This window comes from Rousettus aegyptiacus, unplaced genomic scaffold (genome assembly GCF_014176215.1).
Source record: "Rousettus aegyptiacus isolate mRouAeg1 unplaced genomic scaffold, mRouAeg1.p scaffold_m13_p_13, whole genome shotgun sequence".
Taxonomy (NCBI): domain Eukaryota; kingdom Metazoa; phylum Chordata; class Mammalia; order Chiroptera; family Pteropodidae; genus Rousettus; species Rousettus aegyptiacus.
This window is the reverse complement of record NW_023416288.1, coordinates 60,357,273-60,376,398: the sequence shown is the minus strand read 5'-3', so window position 1 is coordinate 60,376,398 and position 19,126 is coordinate 60,357,273. Positions and strand designations below refer to the sequence as shown.

Here is a 19,126-nt window from a genome sequence, read left to right as displayed (position 1 = left end):
GCACAGAAACAGATTCTCCCCTAGAACCTCCAGAAAAGAATGACGCCCTGCTGGCTTCTTGATTTTAGCCCACTGAGACCCGTGCCAGACTTCTGACCTACACAACTATCGGACAGTCAATCTCTGTTCTTTGTAAGTAAGTTTGCGGTAATCTGCGACAGCAGCAACGGGAAACTAATACACAGCTAGACCCTGGCGAGATGTCTTTCACTCCCTCCCTTTATCCTTCCAGGGCCAACGTCTCTGAAGGTGCTCCTGGCTGAGTCCTCCCAGCAGGAAAGCTCTTCACTTCCCTTGCTACTTCTGTGGAACACCTTGGCCCAGCCTCCTTGATGGGAGGGCAGCAGCCCCGTCCCGTCCTCCACTTTCCGTGGGCCCTGGTTCCTTAATGGGACCTCCAAGTAGCTCGTTTCTAGTTCCTGGGACCCTTCGAGTTCCAAGCGCATTTGTCCGAACGATAGGCCACAGCCCGGTGGGGGAGGGGCTCCTTCAGGCTGTGGTACCCGACTTTTCTCACATCCCTAGAGGTGGGCTTGCAAAAGACCAACCGTCAGCGCTTGTGATGCAAGACACACAAGAGCAGACGAAGACGTGGCAAGCCACTTCTCAGCTGGTCTGGGCGCGCTCTCCACGCTGGTTTTTATGTTGGTCTTTTAAGCCACCAAGACCAACGTGGGGTTTTGGTGATGAAAGCAAATCTTTAGAATAGGGGACCTGGGAAGCTGAAAGGGGAGAGGTATAAGCTGTCAGAGAAGAAAGCCCCTCTCCGTGGATAGCCGCGGTGGCGGGAACTGGGGCACACTGTTGACTCTCCCCCAGCCGACCAGCTCCCAAGCCTGCCAGGGGCCCTGGAACCCAGTTCTGGGCTGTCAGCAAAGGCAAATTTAGCAACAATGATCTCATCTTGCAGAACAGCCCCAGGGCCTCAGAGCGCTCTGGGCAACATCACTTTGACAAGTTGGAAAACGGACGTCACCATTGGTCCCATAATGTAGGTGGAGGCACAGAAAGCCTCAGCTCTCCAATGGGGAGCAGGTGCGGGTGATGGCCAGGATGAGGCAGCGGGCAGCAGGCTGGGGGAGGCCTGGGGCCTGCCACCCTACTCTCCCCTGGGCCCTACAGCCCCCGGGTTTGGTGAGCTAGTGTTTTAAGGCAAGTCTACAGATACCGACATGCTTGGTTTGAAAGGAGGGGCCGGCGGGTACAAACATCCTGATTGGGAGGTGAGGCCTACATCCCTGCGAACCTTCCCTTGTGCTTACGCCAGGACGTTACATGACAGTATTTATAAATGTAGCAGCAGGCAGAGTGGGGAGGGCTGGGCTCATTCCCTCTGTCGTTCACTGCGAATAATACCAACGCCCTGCAGAAAGGGCGGGGGTGGGGGGGTGAGGTGGGGGTGACTGTCACTGGTTCCTCAAAGTGAGTCAGTGGCAGAGAAGAATGAGAATTAGTCACCAAGTGCAAGCCCAAATTCCTGCTCCTGAGTCAAGCCACCTCTCTATGGCCCTGCAGTTGGTCTTCTGGCTTATCTTAGCGGGAGACTTTTGCCGGTCAGTTCCCCTGAGGCTTTTTCAGTGGGTTTCATGGCCATATTCTCCTCTGTGCTTTGGAGCAGAGGTCACAGTGGCTCCTCCAATGCTGCCCAAAAGTCACAGAAGGGCAGCGGTGGGCGTGTCTTTGGCTGGGATGAGGACCCCTGGCTCCTGCTCTGCAGCCAGTGGACAGGGCCCCACGAACCTTCCTGATGGAGGGAACTATGGAAATACTAAAAAGAATGGTCTCGGTACCTCTTAAATAGAAGAAAATACATTTTTAAGTATGAAATGAACATGGATAATGGATACTTCTAGCAGGTTGGACTCACAGAAAAGAGGTTCATATCACACTGCTAAAGATGACGGTGAATAAATGGAGTCTCATAAGAAAAGCCAGGTTTACATCCAAGCATACGGGTGGAGCTGTAGTTCCGTGTCAGATTCAATCATGTTAGAGATGATCAACTCCCGGAGAACAAGGGCTGAGAGACTGGGAAATTCCAAGCTGGGGAGAGCCGACGGGACATAATGAGGAACTCTCAGGGAAGTAAATCGACGCGTATAGAGAATTTTGGGTGGCCACCAAAATAAAACATCCTCTGCCAAACTCCGCAAAGCATCATTGTGGTCGAACAAAGCCAAGTTCTGTAAGCAACTTAGAACAGAACTGGTAGCATCTCTTTTAAGACGTTAGAAAAAGCTGCAAAGAGAAACTGTAATACAAGACAAGAAGCAGGTTGGAGGGCTCCATGGCAGGAGGATGGAGCCAAGGGAGCAGACGATCCCCAGCGGGGTCCGACCCAGAGCCCTGGGCCGCATCCCATGCACACACACGTGCTCACACTCCTGCAGCACGGGGGTTATTGGAGAAGCAACAAAATGAGTTCAGAGAGTGAACCATTTATCCTGGAGAGGCAAAATGAGTTTTTTTTTTTTTTCCTGCTGTCCTTTTAATTAGAAGTTAGCTCATAAATCATAGACCTTGTTTCTAGGCTGCAGGAGGTGGTAGGAGCTTTTCAGAGCTGAATGCGCCCCGTGTGTGCCCCCTTCTCTCACCCAGGTTATTCACCCCAGTTCCGGCACCTCACATGTCAGGGGAGTTTAGTGAGTAGCCAGGGCTGGCCCAGCTGACTTACATCTCTCATCTCTCTTATTGGGCTTCCCGAAGTTCTTCCAGAGGGATCTTGAGTGTATATGCACACGCACACACAGAGTTAAATCCCACGAGGGCTGGTTACTGCACCTTTTTAGAGCATCTGAGGTTTCCCCTGGAGACCCTCACCTCTGGAGACCTTCCACACTCACTGCCTGGGTTCACGTGGGTGTTTACATCCACGGGGTTCGAAGACTCTTCTTAGAAGCTTACTAAGCACAGAAAGTCACGTGACCCTCACCATCTCCTTAATTTTCATTAGTTTTTTTTCCTCCTACCGAATCAAGGAATGCCCTGCAGATATGAAGGGCTCACTCGTAAGAGAGATGGAGTGTGCATACATTAATATGCTTGTTGCTCAAAAGGTGAAATAACGTGTGGATAAACAATTTGTCCAAAATCAGAAGTGCAGCCAGCAACAAAGCTGAGATTTCCCGGCTGTCAGTTCCAACTCTTCATGGAACGGGCAGGTCTGGTTCTTAACAGCTTGGCGTCTGGGCAACCCCAGACACAGACCTGGGCAGACACTTGGTTGTGAAGGTGGCAGAGATGCCTAGACCCAGAGGGGAGAAGCAGCGGCGTAGCCCTGAATGGCTCCCCTTGCTCCTTCTCGCCTTCCAAGGGCTTATGAGAATGGTTGCCATGACCACTGAGGAAGGATGTTGTTTCCCCATTTTCAAGCTGCTCATTACCTAAGCATCTTAAAGTACCTTGTGTACCCACAACTCACATGCCTTTCTACTTTGGGGGAGAAAAGGGGACAAAGACAGGGAATCCCCTTTAAGAAAGGGAATAAAGAGAGAGTTTTATTTTAGCTTCCTGTAGGATCTACCCATGATGCCATGGGCCTCTCCTTCCCTGTGTCCCCACCCCCACCCCCACCTCACTCCAACCTAGCTACTCCCCTCTGCTCCTGCCCCGAACAGAGAAAGAGTCCAGACAAAAACAAAGGTCAAGGAAGGTGCAAAGGTCCCCTTTCCCCTGTCCCCAGACCCAAGTCCCTCAAAAACAAATTTAAAGCAGAGAGATTAAATTATCACTAAGCTAATTATGGGAATCACACTTAGACCGGCTGCCGGGAAGCGAGGTCAGCAGGCAAGAGGCATTAAAATTGCAGGCAGATGCAAGAAGCACTTAAAAAAGCAACTGGGAGACTCATTATTCCCCACCCCACACACTCACGCACACACATACACTCACACATGGAGGAGAAAGAAACCATTCTGACGTTTGAGGCGCCGTCCATCTAGGCAATAGTCAGAGCATTTGACAGCTAAATAGCTTCGCTCTGTCATCATCCCGAAGTCATGTCGGGCGAATCGGAGGTAAACTGATTAGAAGGTGTGCTGCTAATTTCCCAGAGAGAACTCAAGGGAGGTGGGGCTCAGTCCAAGGGGGCAGAGCACAGAGGGCGCCAGCCCCAGGCTTGAGTGCAAAGGGCCTGGCTCCTAAGCGTGCATGTGTGAGTGTGCACCGCTATGCATGGAGATGAGGCGCACCTGCGCATTGAAGATGTGAGTGCGTGCGTATGTGTGGGAGGGGCACATAGTCACGCTTGTGTGCGTATACATCTTATCTACCTGAAAACAGAAGGTGAAGAGTTTGGAAAGGATAAGGAGACCCCTCCAGGCACATTTGCAGTAGTTCAACTCCTTATGAGCTTTCTGTGGCTGCCAAGGCCCTCGCGATTGCTGCCACCAGCTCAGCCATGAACATTCATAGCACTTTGCATAATTAGAGATGCTCAATGATTCCTTTTGCATCACTGATATGATGCGAGTTTAAGACAGGGGGACCCCAAACTGGCAGTCTGCAAGGGGAGTTTGAGAGCTAAAAATCAATGATTCTCAAGCTGATCTGCAGGATCACACTGTCCCTTAAGTCACCAAATCTATAAAGAAATCATGGAGCCAGAGCTGCCTTGGGACTTACTGCCGAAGAGTTATCCTTGGCAGACTGGTCAAGATAACACGTGTGAGTGGATTATCACAAAGTAAAAATCCAATGCTGCGTAACGGTGGGAAGAAGAGGCCAAGAGCCGAGAGGGTAAACGCGGGGAAAGTAGGTACAGGACTGAGAGAGCAGCCCAAGAGCTCAGGGTAAGGGGAGAAGTACTGGGAAAGAGGAGGAGGGTTGGGCGGACTGGCGGGGATAGATAGGTGCTAAAAAGGACAAGGGTCGTGAGGAGATGTGATACTCAGATCCTCGGCGCCAGAGGGCTTGCACCGCACTTAGGGGATATGACTAAGCAGAAGCAGCCGATCTCCAAATGAGTAACGACAGGGACTCTGGTTGACCTGCAACTGGAAAAATAATCAAGAACCACTAGACACAGTTCCACGGGCTGTTGGGAGAGAGAACCCTAGTGAGAACCCCAAAGACAGAAATGGCTGAATGTGTCCCAGGAGGCGGGTCCGTGGTAAGTGGAAAAGCACAGCTCGTCTGTTCCTCGGGACACCTCCTGCCCTGCCCCGCACCCCTCCAAGACCCACCACCCACTCTGCGGGGGGATCTGGGCTCCAGCACAACCGCTCGTCAGGAGGGAAACGGCCGGGAAAGTCTCTGGTGCAGGGAGGTTGCTGATGTGAGAACTGCCGTGTGCAGGTGGAAATCCCACTGTCTCTCAGGTGGGAACCTCGTCCTTGGTATGTAAATTTAGCCAGGGCCCTTGAAGACTCAAAACGTGCAGGGCCTTGGCTGAAGGCTGAGCTGGAGGGCCTGCGTCCTCAGTGTGGCTTGGCTGGTCACACGCACAGCCACAGGTGGGGGCTGTAGAAGGCTTGATGAGGGGAGCTACAAGAGTTGAGAGGATTAGAGCTGTTTCAGGAAGAAAAACCTGGTGCAATTTATTGAACCATTAAAGAGGGGGACACCTAGAGACCGGGAAACCAGTTACAACCTTCCAAGCTCTGGGGCCCTGAGCCAGAGCAGGGGCAGAGGACGTGAAAGGAGGGTCCTGGCCGACAGGTATGCTGGCCGGGTATGGCATCCTCTCGTGATGTGGAGGCAAGATTTACCCATAACTCAAGAGCAAAGCCTCAGGTGGGGTCCATGATACTTCCCATCTTCTCTTTCGGATCTCTAGGAAAACGACCCCCCCCCCCCCCAGGGAGCGAGGCGAGTCCCAGAGGAGGCCAGCGTCAGAAGGCGTGGGTTCTCCATGGCCATGCAGAGCTCTCATCAGTCATCAGTTCAAAATCTAAATCTCCCTCATCCAGCATCATAACTACCATCTCCCTAAGATTAAAAGAGCACCTGGGCCCGCCCACTCCATGCTCCCAGGCCTCCTGCTGGGGACAGCTCCCCACCCAGTGGCCCTGTGGGTGTGGCCGGCCACTTTACCCTTCCTGTTCATCCTCTGGATTCTCTAACATGTCTGCACAATCAAAACCTCAAGGAGCCATAAGACAGCACTCAATGAGTGGGTCGCTTTCATCCTCTGGCAGGGCTGTGCCCCTTGCCACAGCACTAAAAGTTAGCTTGAAGTTTAAGAATATTTGGTCGAGTGGCCCTTGATGGCAAAAAAAGAAAGCCCTAGTGTGGCAGGCGGCCTCCTGATATTTAAGCCCTCGCAGAAGCTCCTCTCCCCAGATGTGGGCTGGACCATGGGACCGATTTCTAATGAACAGAATACAGCAGGAGTGACGAGATGTCACTTCTGAACTTAAATTTCAAAAAGGCTGTGGATTTCATCTTGCACGCCCTTTCTTATCCTGTCTATCTGTCTGTCTTTCCCTCCTGCCATGTTCTGTGAGTAGCTGTAATGGAGAGGCCCACTTGGCAAGAGACCTACGTCTCCAGTAAGGACCTGCGGCTTGCCTCTAGCCGCGTGGGTGATACTGGAAGTGGATCCTCCCCTACTGAAGCCTTGAGCCCAGAGGTGACCGCAGCCCCGGCTGACACCTCGACTACAGTCCATGAGCAGCCCTGAGCCAGGGCACCCAGCTAAGCCACACCCGGCTTCCCGACTCACGGAGACTGCACGACAACAAACGTTGTCTTAAGCCTCTGTGTTTTGGGGTAATTTGTTACACGGCAATCCATAACTAATATACCTGTGTCCCCTGGGGTCAGGTAGAAGGTATGGAGTGAACGTGGGAGACTTGAGAGAGCTGTGTTAGAGGAGAAAAAACACCATGGCACCACCACGAAGCAAGCCGGTGGCCACGTTCACAGGAAGTCACTTGAGTACAATTAGGGACTGTGAGCAGGCTCCCAACCAGAGCTTCAACTGGTCCAGCGGCCACAACCTTCCTCATCATAATGGCCAAGGACGCGGCAGTGATTTCAGGTAATGGAGACCTCCCTGGTCCTGCCTCACTTGAGAGCCTCCACTGGTGTGGACGGCGACTCTATTCTCCTCCGCTCAGATACCAGCCCCGCTGTCAGGGGGCCGTTCGCCGCCGGGGGCCGCCGCCCCTTCCTGCCTCTGCCTCCTCCCTCTTCCTCTGATGCGTCATTCCTTTCATCCCTTCCCATCTTTGTCGTCTTGGTTACATGGCCAGGCTCCTGATATGCTGCTAGTTTTCATTTTAATGATATGTTCTTGTAAAGTACAATATTTTACTTCAATTGCATGTGTCACTGGATAAATTCCTCCAGCGTGTCTGGCATCTGAGCATCAGCTGACTGAGTGCGTTCTATGATTTGGGGGGGGGGGGTGTTTCTGCAGTACTTTCTTCAATTTTAATGTCTCTGCATTTTAATTTATGACCAGGATCATTCTATTCTATATATACATATATATATATACACACACACACACACATACAATTCAAAAAAAGTGGCGCACATGTATCAGTAAATCTTGACTTGGCAAAGCTCATTTAAAACCATCTCCTTAAATCACGTGCACTCTCAATGATCATTTCGAGGGTTCGACGACAAGTATTCCAGAGGTAGCGTTTCCGGGGGGTCTCGAAGTGTGTTTTCGAGAGGCCGCCGGGAGGAGAGGGAGTCTATGCCCCAGAGACGGGCATCGCGCTGCTCTGAGCGTGGCTATGGCAGAAGCCGCCTCATGAGGACACCGCCCCATGCCTGCTCAGGATAGCTCTGAGTGGCCACTTGAGATCCCTCCAGGGACATGCAGGGACAGCGGGTGGGCCCAAGGACAGTGTAGTGAGAAGTAGGAAAGGGTGAAAAAATAGTGCCATTCTTTTTACAGATGTAAAAAGAATGTAAAACCAACAGTCGAGCGAGGGCTTAGTATTGTCTGAGGATGTAAGATACGCCCAAGAGGACACTGACCAGCTTAGCTGCTCTGCACGTCTACCTACCAGGTAAATATCACCGAAAAGGTTTAACATCCAGCAGAAGAGGCTGAAAAGAGGTGAGAGGAGGACCAGGAGGAGTGGATAGGTTGACATGAGGCAAAGTTGCTCTGATGGGCGGTCTTCGGGTTCCCAGGTTTGAAGGACTAATGACAGAGAAGCCGTCTCTTGGCCCCACGTAGACTTAGATGTGAGATCCGAGGAAGGAGGGTGGCACCTCTGGAATATCCGTGGCGCCTCCTGTACGCAGCCCCTCGGCCTCAGCCCCCCCCCCTCATTTAACCCACAAGTTAAGATCGAAATGGGCTTTATCCTTGCGAGACTGGGAGTGGAGAAAACAACGTGACAAAAATAACCAAACGAAAATGCTTCGATGGTCGTTGCCCCTCATGGAAATTGCCCAGTATCATTTCTTCCATATTTCTTTTCTGTTCTGCTTTGGGGTCTCACTACATGCAAACCGGTGCAGGAACTCATAACACAACGGACCAAGCGCTGCAGCAAACATCCTCAGCCTCTGCTCTAATCCAAGGGCTCCTGGGCAAGCTGGGGTCCAATGTGGTATCGCCTCCAGCCATCTGGAGCCGCTGCCACGGCGTGAACTTCTCTTTAATTAAGTTGATTCAAATAAGTTGATTCAAATTTCCAGGTAAATATTCAGAAGAAGTCTCAGATACCTTAAGGAAGTTGCAAAGCAGGGGCTGCCCATCTCTGATCTGACATTGTTCTGTGACTCAAGCGTTGCAGACACACACACACACACACACACACACACACACACACACCCATTCCTGAGAACTTATGATCTGAATGACACGGCCCCACCCCACTCTGGCTGGCTTCCCTTCTGGACCTGTGCTCAGGGCCTGTGGAACACAAGCAAATCGATTCCAAAACAGGCTCAAGAAAAAATAAATTAGGGAGATTAAACTGCATGACGTCTCCCGATGAAAATGATTTTTGTGTTACCCACTCCCATGAATTCTCCATGCTGACACACACCCAATTTCCATCAAGAGAGGAGGGTATGCTGTCATTTGTATACACACACACACACACATACACATACACACACACACACAATGAATATTCTACTAGAAGCCAATATCAGGGTCAGCCAGACTTCTGGTTACCCAACATCCACAAAGTGCTCAATCCCTTAGGTGTGAACAATTTACCTTGCAAAACGCCCAGGAAAGACACAATCGCAGAATGAAAGGAGCATTCACACCTCAAGGGGAAGTTTATGATGTTTTGGTTCACGATGAACATCAGTCTCACCCACTAATGTCAGGCAATAATTCACTGCTGAACAGCAGCCGTAAAATACGATCACTAGCAGTAGGAATGCAAGAGGCAGAGAAAGAGGGAGGGGCATGTTCTGGCCAAAATAGCTAAGCGAAGAGGTCTTCTCCCTCTGGGGGCGACACTGACCTCATTACCTCAACTTGGGTCAGAGGTTTTCAGATTTTACAAACACCTTCGAGTAAATCAGGGTGGTGTTTGCTTTTAGATTTTTATCTGTCGTTGAAATGTTAACAGTCTGTGGGTTATTGTGACGTTCCTAGGCACCTCTGGATGACTGTAGCATTTCTTTGCTGTATTCCTTACCAGCACATGCCTGTAACGCGTGCCATGGGAAAGGCTGCTGATGCCGGCGGTGACACGTGCGCGCACACACACACACGCACGCACACACGCACACACCAGAAACATAAAAGACACCCAAATTGGCACTCTCCTCACCTCCTTTTCCCCTGCCTCATGTGATGTGTATACTAAAGGAGTGAAATTATGGTCATTAGAGGCAAGGTTGCAAATGATGGGGACCCATGCCTTTCAAACAAAACAAAAAATCAGTAATTTTGAGGGCAGCCCATGGATAGCTGCAGTCTAGCTCCTGGACCCCTGAAACCCACGGCAAACTTCCTTTACTCTCAGCGAACCCCCAAGTCCCCTTCTGCCCACCCTCCTCAAGTCGCTTGCCATATTGCAAAGAACTCTGCAAGGCCCTTGAAACTCATAGGAGATTATTACAGGGCTCGGAGAAGCCAACTCTGTAATTACTTATAGCAACAGTATGATGTCCATTATTCTAACCCCTGCTTTCGGTAGCTCACAAAACTTCCTGCAAAATCCTCCTGCAGCCCCAGAGCTTTTCATGGCTGGGCCTCTGCCCAAGAGGTGGATGTGGTCCTGATAACCTCTAGGAAAAGCAAGACAGGGTGATTAGAAGGAAAGGGGAGTGGTGCTTTGCGAGCGAGGGTGGTGGGAAATTCTATTGTTTAGAAAAATAAATAAACCGGCCAGTTTTGCTTTTTATTATTTCAAACAACAGACTCGGCGGGCCAGCCTTCCCTTCCCAACTCAGACTGCTCCCCTGGGCAGGCTCTGCTGAGTTTGCAGGAGCAGGAGCCGAGCTCCGGCAAAACCATTAAAAAGGCTGCCACTCGGAGCTCGTAGAGCAGAAAGTTCGGTTGTCCCCATGGCTGGGCTTCCCCCAGGAGAGTCTCTGGCTCGACCCACGTGACCCTCTGCTCTTACCTCTCAAATGTTCACGCTTCACCAGTCCCACCACTGCTCTGGAAATTAAATGCAATGCCCCGGGTGGCTGAAACAGAACTGTTCTTATAGAAACCCCCCCAAAATAAAAGCTGAGAAATGCCAGCCCGTGGTTGGTAAGTTTCCTGGCCGGGTGTTATCTGTCATTGCTGGCCTAGCTGACCTCTGTCTGGGGACACTTCAAGGACAAGCTCTGCCCACAGCCTGCCCCGTGAGGGTTGTCTCTGTGCACTTTGTTTGCCCAGGCTCCTGGGAGAGTCCTCAGCCCACTGTGCTGCACTCTGACCTCCCCGTCAGGGAACAGACACCCCACACCCCCGCCAGGTGAGAGGGAACTAGCCCCCATCAGCCTCGGTCCGCCCTCTGATCCACGACACTCTTTGCAAGCCGACTGTGTTGGGTTTACATTGCAGCCACAGCCAGGAAACACGTCTTTTTTTCTTCCCCCCAAGAGAAAATAACCGTCTGTTCTGTTATGCACTGAACTCTCAATGTTTATTTCACTGACACTACATTCCAAGCAGCTCAGACAATAGCAAAAAAAGAAAGAAAAAAAAATCCTTCTACAGGGTCTCCTCAGTCTTGCCAGCAAGTAAAGGACGCTCTGGCACCTGGTAGGAAACTTGATGCGTGTGTGGGAACCTCTGGGCCCATGGGAGCAAGTTACCTCTCTCTTACATTGGCATCGGGCTTGCTAGAGAAAAGACCTAGAGCTCCCCAAACTGCCTGGTCTACTCATCTGCTCCCAGTGGTGCTTGTCCACCCATCGGACCAGGCCGAGCAGGTCAGCAGACATTTCGTTGTATGAATGCATTATATGAATTGTATACGGAAAAGCCTTCGGTGTTCAGAACTCACTCTTCCAGCCTACCAAACGCATCGAATCCTGGCGAAGAATCAAGTCGTCTGCATGACCTACAGAAGCGTCCTCAAGGCCCTGCTCTAAAGCGCGTGCATGACCCTCCTCGGTTCATACGGAGACTTATTAGACACAATTTCAGCAAGTTTGGGCGTCTGCCTTCCTGGCTCACTGAAAGTTGGAGCTGGCACACGGAGAGAGGAGGAAAGGCGCTGAAGTCGACCTGGGTTCCTAACACGACGTGGAGATGATGAGCAACAGACAGTGAGCATTTGGGGGGAAAAACCCAGAGGCTGCACAGACACAGAGGTCGTGTGGGCGCGAGAGACCTGCACCCTTGTGGCCTCCTCTCTGGGCGTCCATGAAATTCAGTTCAGTACAGGAGTAATAAACAACAAATGGGCCAAGACAGCAAGAAAACCGTCCACGGCGTTTAGTACGTTCTTTGCAGAAAGGCGGGAAACTACGAAATATAATTCTTGAAGCTGTATAGATGATAAGTTATTTGGTAATCGGGCACTTATTATTTGGCTGCTCTTCAGAGGCAGTACTAGATGGGGGGTGCTTTGCCGCACGTCTCATAGGCATGTTTTCTCTTCCAGAGGTGATCCGGATAACTACTCCACACACATTCCCTCAGCTCACGCACACTCGGCCCCCTGGCTCTCAGCCTCTGCACTCTTTCTACGCCAGACCCACCGAGATGCACAATTTAAAGAAAGGATTGCTGAAACGTGCCGTTACGTGGTAGGAAGGTAGAGTAGACTCGGTCTTCTAGTTTGCAGAGAGCGTTTATTTCCCCTTGACTATCTCGAGCTAATGTGCAGAAATACAGCAATGAATAAGTCGGGAGCAAGGCTATCTCAGATCGCACGGCGCTGCTTTATCAGTCCGAATCACACAATATCCTGTGACTTCCAAGGGAAGCCTAAATAAGACGAGAAGGAGCGTCCCATGGAGTCACCAATATCCCTCTGGGACAAGACTGAAGTATGATTATCAGCTAAACAAAACAGGACCTACTGCCTACGGTCTTAGAAAGGCTTTTCATCCAAGCAAGAAAAGCACCTGCAACTCATTGTGATCAGAAGCCTGCACAGAGCTGGATGGACAGGTGCCCCCAATGCCGCTGATGGACCAAGGTCACTCAATGGCCCCAATGTCAGCAAGCTTCTGTAGAAAGAGGAGGAAAGCTCATGTCCCCAGATCACACCATCCTACTCCGCCTCAAGCGATTTCTATGTGCCTACTACATCAGCGTTTTCCTCGTGCCATGATGTGGCCCCATTGGCAACTTCAACAGCACCTCTACTTTACTCCATCGGTTTCCTGAGGGAATTCCAGGTGGACGCATCAGCCAGAAGGGCCGAAGCAAGAGGAGCAGGCATGTCCCTTGCCCCAATGCACTTTCCTCAGCCGCCCAGACCTAACAGGGCTCTTGCCTTAGGCACAAGCCCAAGGTGGACAGAGTACATCATTCAGGATTGCATAGCAAAGCTGGGGTAACACCCCCACATGCACGCCAGCCCTAGGGAAGAGGTGAATCCACACTCTCCCATGTGATTCCCACGACAACCCTCACATGTCCCTCTCTAAGGGGGGAGGTTTTCACTCATGACCTTGACAGTAAGTAACGTGTCTCCTTAGCTCCGACCCGTATCGCTCACCCGCCAGGCGCGAGGTGGTAAAATAGCATGAGAAAGCATCCATCCCCGTGGGGACGGACCGTCTTTGCGACGACCAGAATGACGGCGCCTCGTTCCTACCTTCTTCAGCTTGCCGCTTTTGGTGCCCACGAAGGCCAGGGAGTGATTCTTGTAGACATACGCGATGACGGAAGTCATGCGGTCCCTGTCCTCCGTGAAGACGGGGATGCCACGCACCATCTCAGACACACCCAAGGGCGCGTTCATATCCAGGCCACAGAAGTTATCATCGATGGTTAGGAGCTGGAAATAAAAAAGGAGAAAAATGAGGGGCGAGAATTAAGGCAATTGACAGAGGTATTGGGTCAGGGAACTAGAGAGCTAGAAGAATCTTTAGACACAAATCGTCTGGCATAAATCCTTCCTTTTTTATGTGAAAAACTCGGCCCCAGAGAAACTAAGTGACCTGTCAACAGTCATCTAAGTAGCCTGCAGGACCATGGAAAAAAACCCCACAGATTTCTAGAGTCTCTTTTCACTAGACTCCCATGGTCTCTCTGTCCCTCCTACAACCCCTCCAGGCACCATCTCGGTAGCATAGACTGTCCATCACCAGCATCGCCCCAGAAAGCACTGGGCCAGCACCCATGAGCATGGGCTCCAGGTGGCTCTGCTCAGATGGACAAGGGGTTGCGGCCTACACATCGACACACTGACTGTTGAGCAGACACACAGAGGAGAACTCAAAAGTACAGAATAGAGAACCAGAAGCATTAACACGTGAATGACAATACCATGACAGAGATGTATACGAACAATCGGTTGGGGGAAAGAAAAGCAGAAGGTTTGTGAATGAATTCAACAAGCCACATTGGTGCCTCACTCTGCCCGGGATCAGGCTCCCTATTTATTTTAAAGCATTGTCATACCTACACCAGCGTTTCCAAAAGTATCTTCCACGGAAGCCAAGACCCCTGAGACATTCTACTATTAAAGTGTTTCTTGGGCAAATAATTTTGGGAAACAGTACATTCCAAAATCAAGTAAGAGATCTATAATGTAAAACAGGAAAGGTCTGCAAAGTCTTTTTCCCAAACATTTCATTCCCTAAACCGTTTTTGACCAGAACGCCTATTAACATTTCTTAAAGAGAATATTCCCTGGATGTTTTCCCCACAGTGCTTCAGCTGACTTTCTCCCTGTTTTACTCCAGGCCTCCAGATGCCCACATAAGCAGAGGGTCACAGCTGGGTTCTGACCTACCTACTGGAGAGCGGCAATGACCTTGACAATGGCTGGTGAAGAGCCCTCAGTTCTCCCCTCTGAGCAGTTTCTCCCGGGTTCTAGATGCCTACTCTGGACTTTCCCCTCTTTCTCGGAAGAACTGTGTGGCCTTCACAGAGTTATTTTGCCTTCCATGCTTTTATTTTCCACTCTGTAAAGAAAACCAGCTCCGCTGTTTGATGGTCTTCCATAAAACCCGTAGAGCTCATGCCTGTAAATGTCTTTGGACTTTTCAGAGAAAGAAATGAAATAAAATACAAGGTGTCACTTTCTAAGGGCTTCCATCCAGCCAAAGGAAAAGGCATCTGGAGAACCAGCAGGCAGGCTCTTGCAGGGGAGCTGTGTGACAGTGGCTAACTCTGAGTTTTCCAGGGCTGCAGGGTGGCAGGGGGCTCAGCTTCCTCCCAGAAGTAGGGGAGAGACAGGCATTGTTCATCTCAGGGGAGACAATGTGTTGAGCATTTCAAACTCCTCTCTGACCTCTCCCCTACTTATTATGCGGTCAGGGGCAGTCAGGATGGGGAAGGGGTGAGCCTGGGCAGACCATATACAGAGAAGACATCTGCTCCATGCCTCTGATCACCTCTGGCCTCTCTGACATTGTATGGCCCAACAACCCCAGCTCAAATACAGCTTCCACCCCTTCCCCTCTTCCCTCCTAAAAAATAAACTATAGGCATCAACATTAAGAGGAAGCTTTCGAAGTCTAGTTTGATCTTTATGGTTCTTTCCTAAAATGAGGAAACAAGAGAGGAGGCAGGTGGTAGAAGAGTGAATGGGGTGGACAAAAAAGAGGAAAGGAAATCCAGACAGAGGGAAAGACAATGGCTTCTCCCTGCTGACGTAACCACAGCAACCTGCCAGGCAATTCCAGGGTAGCCCAGAGCATGCTGGGAACCCTCATGGCCTTGCACATTCCTGCGTCTGGTTCATAAGGAAGACTTGTCCCTGACTCTCCTAGCCCTAAGCTGTGCTGCAGAGACCTCTGCCAACAACAAACAGGCTTTACCCATTATGGACCATTTTCTGAGTAGATGAGGCTGAATGTCCACTCTGCACAGGGTGAAACTGAGGCAGAGAGCAAGGCAGTCCATGTTTCACAGTCTCCCACCACCCCTGGCACAGACATGCACTTCATCGGCCTGGGGATGCTCAGGCCGCTGGGCCCACAGAGATGCATTTCTAAGCGGCCAATTACTGAAAACCATTCTTCCCCTTGGCTGGGTGGAACACAAGTAAATAAACAGCCGCTTACAAAAAGACAGTGCGCATTTGACCAACTGTACCATTGAATCATTGCTTGCTCAGAGGCAGAAAGTCAGGGACCTGTGAGTTCCTGCGAGTTCCTGCGGCTGCAGCACCGTGCATGGCAAAGGGGCCCGGTGAGATGTGTTTTTATCAAAAGGAAGTGAGGACAGCTCAGCCTGGTGGCCTGACGGCTGGGACTCTGCTGTCCTCAGCTCATGACAGCTCCCTGCTAGGCCCCGTTGTTGAAGTAGACAGATAGACAGATATGAGCAGCCAGATGAGAAAGCCACTGGTACCCGGGCGTGATCACCATGAGCCCCAACAGGCTCTTAGAGGAGCTCGAAGCCCGCAACAGCCTGACCCAGAGATACAGGGCGTCTTTCCACAGAGACGCATGCTGCAGATCAGGCCCTGTTCACCTCTGGCCTGATCCCTTCCTCATTATACAGCTCTAATAATAAATTAGCATTGCTGTGAAGGCTGGACCTATCATGAATCTGATGCCATGACGATTCTGAAAAACCCAAACATGGCAAGAAAAGGGGGTCTGATTCCAAAAAAAGCTACCTCCTTTCTACAGAGAGTCTACTCACGATGGTGAACATTCCACCCCTTTGTTAGATAAATAGATAAAACCCCCAAACCCACAACAAGGCGGGGCAGCTCCTGCTGAGCTTGCCCGCTCTCCAGTCTGGGAGCATACTTTCGCTTTTAAGAGCATAGACGTGGCTTCCAATAAACTTGAGCTGCTGCTTCACGCCTTCGCTGTCTGCCCATGGATTCTTTCTCGTGACGTTGACAAGAACCTAATCACTTGCCTGGTCTCAGTCTCCTCATCTGTACCTGACAGTCACCCCCATCGTTGCCTACCTCCTCGCGTTGGCATCAGATTCCAATGTGTGGTGCCTGATGTGGTATTTGAATTCCAGGGACAATGGTGACTTTCTCCCCAGATTTTTCTGGCTCGGTTCCTCCCTCTGAATGGGACCCCAGGTGATGAAGGGGTGCTCGAGGCCTTTGACTAGGCGCAGCCCAGGTCTACTTGGATGCTGAGGTCCCTCACCTGTGGCATGAGGTGGCCTTACTCTTTGCTTCCTCAGAGCTGGGGCAGTGGAGGAGATTTTTGACACTGGAGTAGTGGAAAAAACACAGGACTCGGGTTTACGTAGCAGCTCAGCTGCTTCCCGACTATGCAACTCAGTACAGGCTCCTCCTGTTCTCTGAGCCTCATTTTCCTTGACAGGACCATTGTGAGGACTGGGTGAGGTAACAGGTGTGAAGTCACCTGATAAACAGGAAACCACTTGCTCAGTGTAAGGTGATATTTGACACTAAGTCTTTCCGTGGAATTCTCGTCCAGAATGGGGGTAGGATGGCTGCTGGGAGCAACCGTAGCATGCCTCCTGACCAGAGCATGGCTCTTCAAGGTCACAAGCCACCAAGGTCATGAGCTGAAGCCACAGGATAATTATAGCACTGCGAAGAGCAGGCAGAGGATCCCATAGGGCCCACAGACCCGAGAAGACCGAGATGTAGGGAGCAGATGCAGGGCCATGTGGGCCCTGGAAGGGAAGACTAATTGGCGAAAGCCTTCAACAGGTGAGAGCTGGCATGGATTCCTGAGCACCCTAGGCAATGGGGGAGGACGATGTCTGCTCTTGTCCTGGCTGAAGCCTCCCCTGAGCCCCATTAACAGCAAGATTAGAGCGGCAGCCAGAGGAACCGGGAAGGAACTCAGCCCTGCTATAATCAGGAGCCCACCCTCACCTGCAGGCTCAGGTCACACCTCTCCCTCCGCCACTCCACAAACACCCGCGGACGCTCGCTTATTAGAGAGCAAGTTCATCCTTATGAGGGAAAGAAGTAAGGTCTGTTGCGTGGGAATATATGTGTCATGTCTTCTTGGGCAATTCTGTAAGCAGATACTGAAGCCTTAGACAGGGCTGCACCCTTCAGAGTCCCCTCTGCTCCCATCATGAGGATACCAACTCCGCTTTCTGCAGATGTCTTCACGGGAAGCATGGGTTATAACTGAAGGTTAGTGATCCACTGGATTCTAGCGACATGAGCTCAAAGATGGGACCATGTTGTATGCATCTCTGTACCTTTAGCTGAGTTCCTGGTTCACAGTAGGTGAAGAAATATGTGTTAAATAGATGGACGAATGGATGCATGGATGGAGGAGTACATGGATAGATGGATGCATGGATGCCTCGGTTTGAATCCCAGCTCCACCACTTAATGCTGTGTGACCTTGGGCAAGTTATTCAAGCTCTCTGTGCCTCAGTTTATTACGGGTAGAATGAGGATAGTAATAACAGTAGATACTTCCTAGTGCTGTGGGGAAGATTAAAAGATTTAGCACATGCAGAAGAATGTCTGGCTGTGTGTCATGGAGTGTCACAGCACTCTGTAAGTGCTATAGAAGTGCTCTTATTATTATTGTTTGTCGTCTTAGACAATTCGGACAACCTCGGTGTCTCTGGGGAAATTCACAGCAAGTACCTCAGAGAGATGTTATCAAGACTAAAGGGGTTAATATGATCAAGACGAAACAGTAAATGTGGTATTTCCTAAAGATCTATCAGACCAACAAGGGTGAAGGATGGAACAGAAGAATGGTTGGAGATTTAGAAGATTTAGCGCTGTTCATCAGAAATGCATATTCTCGGGCCTCGCTTAGACCTACTGGATGGGGCTCAGGGATCTGCACCTTAACACCTTCCCAGGTGATTAGGCTGCATGCTAAGGTTTGAGAAGCGGTGCCATGGGTCACCGTGGAGGTCCCGTCCTAGCCGAGGGTGCATAGACCCTGCCAAGGAGAGAATGGCATGCGACAAGCATTCTCACTCTGGAGCAAGACCCACTGGACCAGCGTGCAGTGGGGCTTGTTGAGCCTCCCCAAAGGCCTCCCTGAGAGGTGTTGGCGGATGTGGAGTGGGGAGCCGGAGCTGACACTCCGAATTACAGTCTAATCGCTAACCACGCTTCCCTTGTGCACAGCGGCAAAGGTTACCGTGCAATTACGTGTCGCTACATACAAATGACAGAGCAGTTACGGTTACTTTACCAATTACAGGGAAATTACTCCCACTCTGCAGAGAGACTGGCACTCTGAAAAGCTCCATCATCTCCACGGAGAGGGGGTTTTAAACGCTGCCAGCATCCTTCCTCGGACAGGGTCCCCAGGCTCCGGGGCAGAGCTGCAGAGCGGCCACCTAAGAACCCCGGAAGTGCCTGGCGGTCTCTGTGGAAACTCTTGGGGGAAGGGCTGAAGAAGAGGGCGTACCCGAGGGACCACGGGGACATCTGTGCATCATCTCCCAACTCCATGCCCCTGTGACACGTGAGGAACCAGCTTCACCCCGACGCCGTGCCAATCCATCTTGAAGGCCAAGGCTGATGAGGCAGGGTGGGGACAGATCCTGAAATCACTCCTCACCCCAGGTAGCACGGCCCCTGGGCTGGTTCCTGATGGCACCCCCACTGGTGCCCCACCTTTGCAGAAACCCATACTGAGTCCTTATTATAGAAAGGTTAGAAGTGGGCCAGAGCTCAGTGGTCCA

General features: G+C 51.1%; 1 protein-coding gene across 3 annotated transcripts in view; it reads right to left on the bottom strand.

The window, feature by feature from the left end:
• Positions 1-19,126, bottom strand: part of PLXNA4 (plexin A4) — a 424,868-nt gene that overhangs the window by 314,093 nt on the left and 91,649 nt on the right. For all 3 annotated transcript variants that reach the window (XM_016148741.2, XM_016148739.2, XM_016148740.2), the window contains exon 3: positions 13,149-13,331. In XM_016148741.2, coding sequence (XP_016004227.2) covers positions 13,149-13,331 — 183 coding nt within the window. The remainder of the gene's footprint in view (positions 1-13,148; positions 13,332-19,126) is intronic.